We start from the raw sequence: 2,224 nt of genomic DNA, 5'->3' as shown, positions 1-2,224 counted from the left end.
CCTTTATATGCGTGTGATCCATTGTGTACGCTCGAGCTCTATTTTTTATTACCGAATTTGTCAGATTTTATCGCGGTTAACGTTATCTTAACGTCCGTTCCGGATAAAATAACGTTTCGATAAAAATGACGAAAATGAATTTATGGCACGGCACTGCAATACGCGAAATACAACATCGTATAATCATCGGATAGTTTCAGTTTGTACTGGCAACGTCTGCGAGTTCGTTCATTCATCGACTTTGTGACTTCGTTTTTCTGTAGTTCCAGTTTTCTCTTTCGGTCTCGTGCCATGCCGTCCTCGTATAGAGCAATTATAATATGTAGGTTTACGTATCAAACACACGCATTTACGTGAATTTTATGCCATAGAAACCATAACCACGAGTATAACTTAACAAGCACGTGTATCTACATAGCTACTAATAGCACTATTAACAATCACAGTCATTATCGTTTATTCTTTAAATTATTTCTTCGCTTCTAAAATTTCATTCGATGGTTTTATACTAGGCAATAGAAATCAACAATCAAAATCGTTGTAAATCATCCCTCAAATTATTTCGTCACTTGCAAAATTTTATTCGGAGATTTTACAAAAATAAAGTCACGTAAGAACATGTAATTATAGATAATCCAAATTGACAATCAAAGTTATTATCATTCATTCTTCAAATTATTTCCCCAACTTCATCGTTCGATTCAGAATTTCGTTCAAATTTTGCAATCGATATAGTTATTTAAAAATGTATCATTATAAGCAACAGGAGTCGACGATCAGAGTCACTGTGTATTTTTATATCAGAATCGATATGGTCTTTACCATAATTGCGTAAAAATAAGTATGCAATACGATTAACGTGAAAATATGGTATATTCAGTATTTGTAGTGATCGCGGTTCACGCTGCTACACTTTTCGAAAGGAAACCTACCTGTAATTGCATTTATTGCGATGACGAGGTAGAGAACAGTATGAAGGAGGCAAATAAGAACTCGACGTCGGCGTCGCAATTGTACAAAGAGGACAGCGACGGCGATGGCAATCCAATAATTTGCGCTCGAGATCGCGATTTCAATGATCGCACATTCTGGAGCGTTTGTCATATGTTGTGTTACAATCGCTGTCTGTTATTACGACATTCGACTGTCACTGTAAACGGCGAGAAGAAATATGTCGCGATGGCATACAGAAATAGTGAGTAACGATATCGAATATTCGAATACCTGGTCTGATCGAGTCTGTCTGTTGATTTTCAGATTATTACAAACTGCGAGAGGGCAAATGTTGAAGGACTTGCTGCGCTTTATAAATTCCTGGGATCCTGCTGTGACATCGTGATGTCAGCTGGAAGGGAGTAGTACGAGGTTAGTAAATACATTGCAATTTAGTGAGCACTGTTATGTAAACAATGTTGTAATTGAAAGTACGTTATGGTTCGTCTACATGTATATATAAATAAGTTGGACGAGAATATTTTGTAAATGTAAAGTATATATATTGGAATACGTATTGTTTATGTTATGGATGGATAGTTATTAGAAATTCGAAATTGTAACGAGAGTGTCGATATTCATCGGTTATTGCGAAATAAATAGCAGATGAGTGATTGAATAATTGACGAGTACTGATCACATTTGTACAAAATTAAAGTAAATGTTTTACGTAAAATATAGTGTTAATCAAAGATTTAACGATAACAGGTTTTTCTTTTTGTTCAAAAATATCGATCCACGGATTTTATGTATTATGTTTATTAGTGATTATATAAAGTTATATGTAATTGTATCAACACAGATGTTACGTGATTTTAATTTTGTACATTATAAATTAAAAATTGTCTTACAATAACAAATAAATCTTGGTATATTATTCTTTCGTGTTTTATCTGTTTTACGATATTTCGTGACAATATTTATGTGCAGTAGCTATTCCAAAAGAAACAAAACTGAATGAATACCAGTGAAGGGCAATAATATTTGTGAATCTATAAATGTATATATTTTCAGACATATCCTCCATTTTTAAAATGGGAGATTAATGATATTATATAATTGTATTAAAAAATTTCGTAGAAAGTTTTCTATTAAATTACATTTTTAAAAGGAATCATCTGCAACAAATAATGGAGCAAACTCTTTCTAATTTTTATTCTTCGTTTAAATTATTTTATATTATTTGAATATAATATAAAACAATATGCAATTATCTAATATATTAAACACA

The 2,224-nt window shown here is 32.2% G+C and overlaps 1 protein-coding gene across 1 annotated transcript; it reads left to right on the top strand.

The window, feature by feature from the left end:
• The first annotated feature begins 215 nt into the window (after positions 1 to 215).
• LOC108548335 (uncharacterized) lies at positions 216 to 1,422 on the top strand. Its single transcript, XM_017901203.1, has 3 exons — positions 216 to 322; positions 881 to 1,195; positions 1,258 to 1,422. The coding sequence occupies exons 1-3, from the start codon at positions 292 to 294 to the stop codon at positions 1,287 to 1,289; spliced, it is 378 nt and encodes a 125-aa protein (XP_017756692.1). The 5' UTR covers positions 216 to 291; the 3' UTR covers positions 1,290 to 1,422.
• Positions 1,423 to 2,224: the final 802 nt, after the last annotated feature.

Source organism: Eufriesea mexicana, unplaced genomic scaffold (assembly GCF_001483705.2).
Source record: "Eufriesea mexicana isolate 0111107269 unplaced genomic scaffold, ASM148370v2 scaffold1553, whole genome shotgun sequence".
NCBI classification, from domain to species: domain Eukaryota; kingdom Metazoa; phylum Arthropoda; class Insecta; order Hymenoptera; family Apidae; genus Eufriesea; species Eufriesea mexicana.
This window is presented reverse-complemented; position numbering and strand designations above follow the sequence as displayed.

What these genes read in the sequence shown, in the direction of transcription:
- LOC108548335 (XM_017901203.1), top strand. Translation starts at nt 292, where the DNA reads ATGCCGTCCTCGTATAGAGCAATTATAATAT. An exon ending in GTATAGAGCAATTATAATAT is followed by an intron (nt 323 to 880) that starts GTAGGTTTACGT and finishes TGGTATATTCAG; the next exon opens with TATTTGTAGTGATCGCGGTT. An exon ending in CGCGATGGCATACAGAAATA is followed by an intron (nt 1,196 to 1,257) that starts GTGAGTAACGAT and finishes GTTGATTTTCAG; the next exon opens with ATTATTACAAACTGCGAGAG.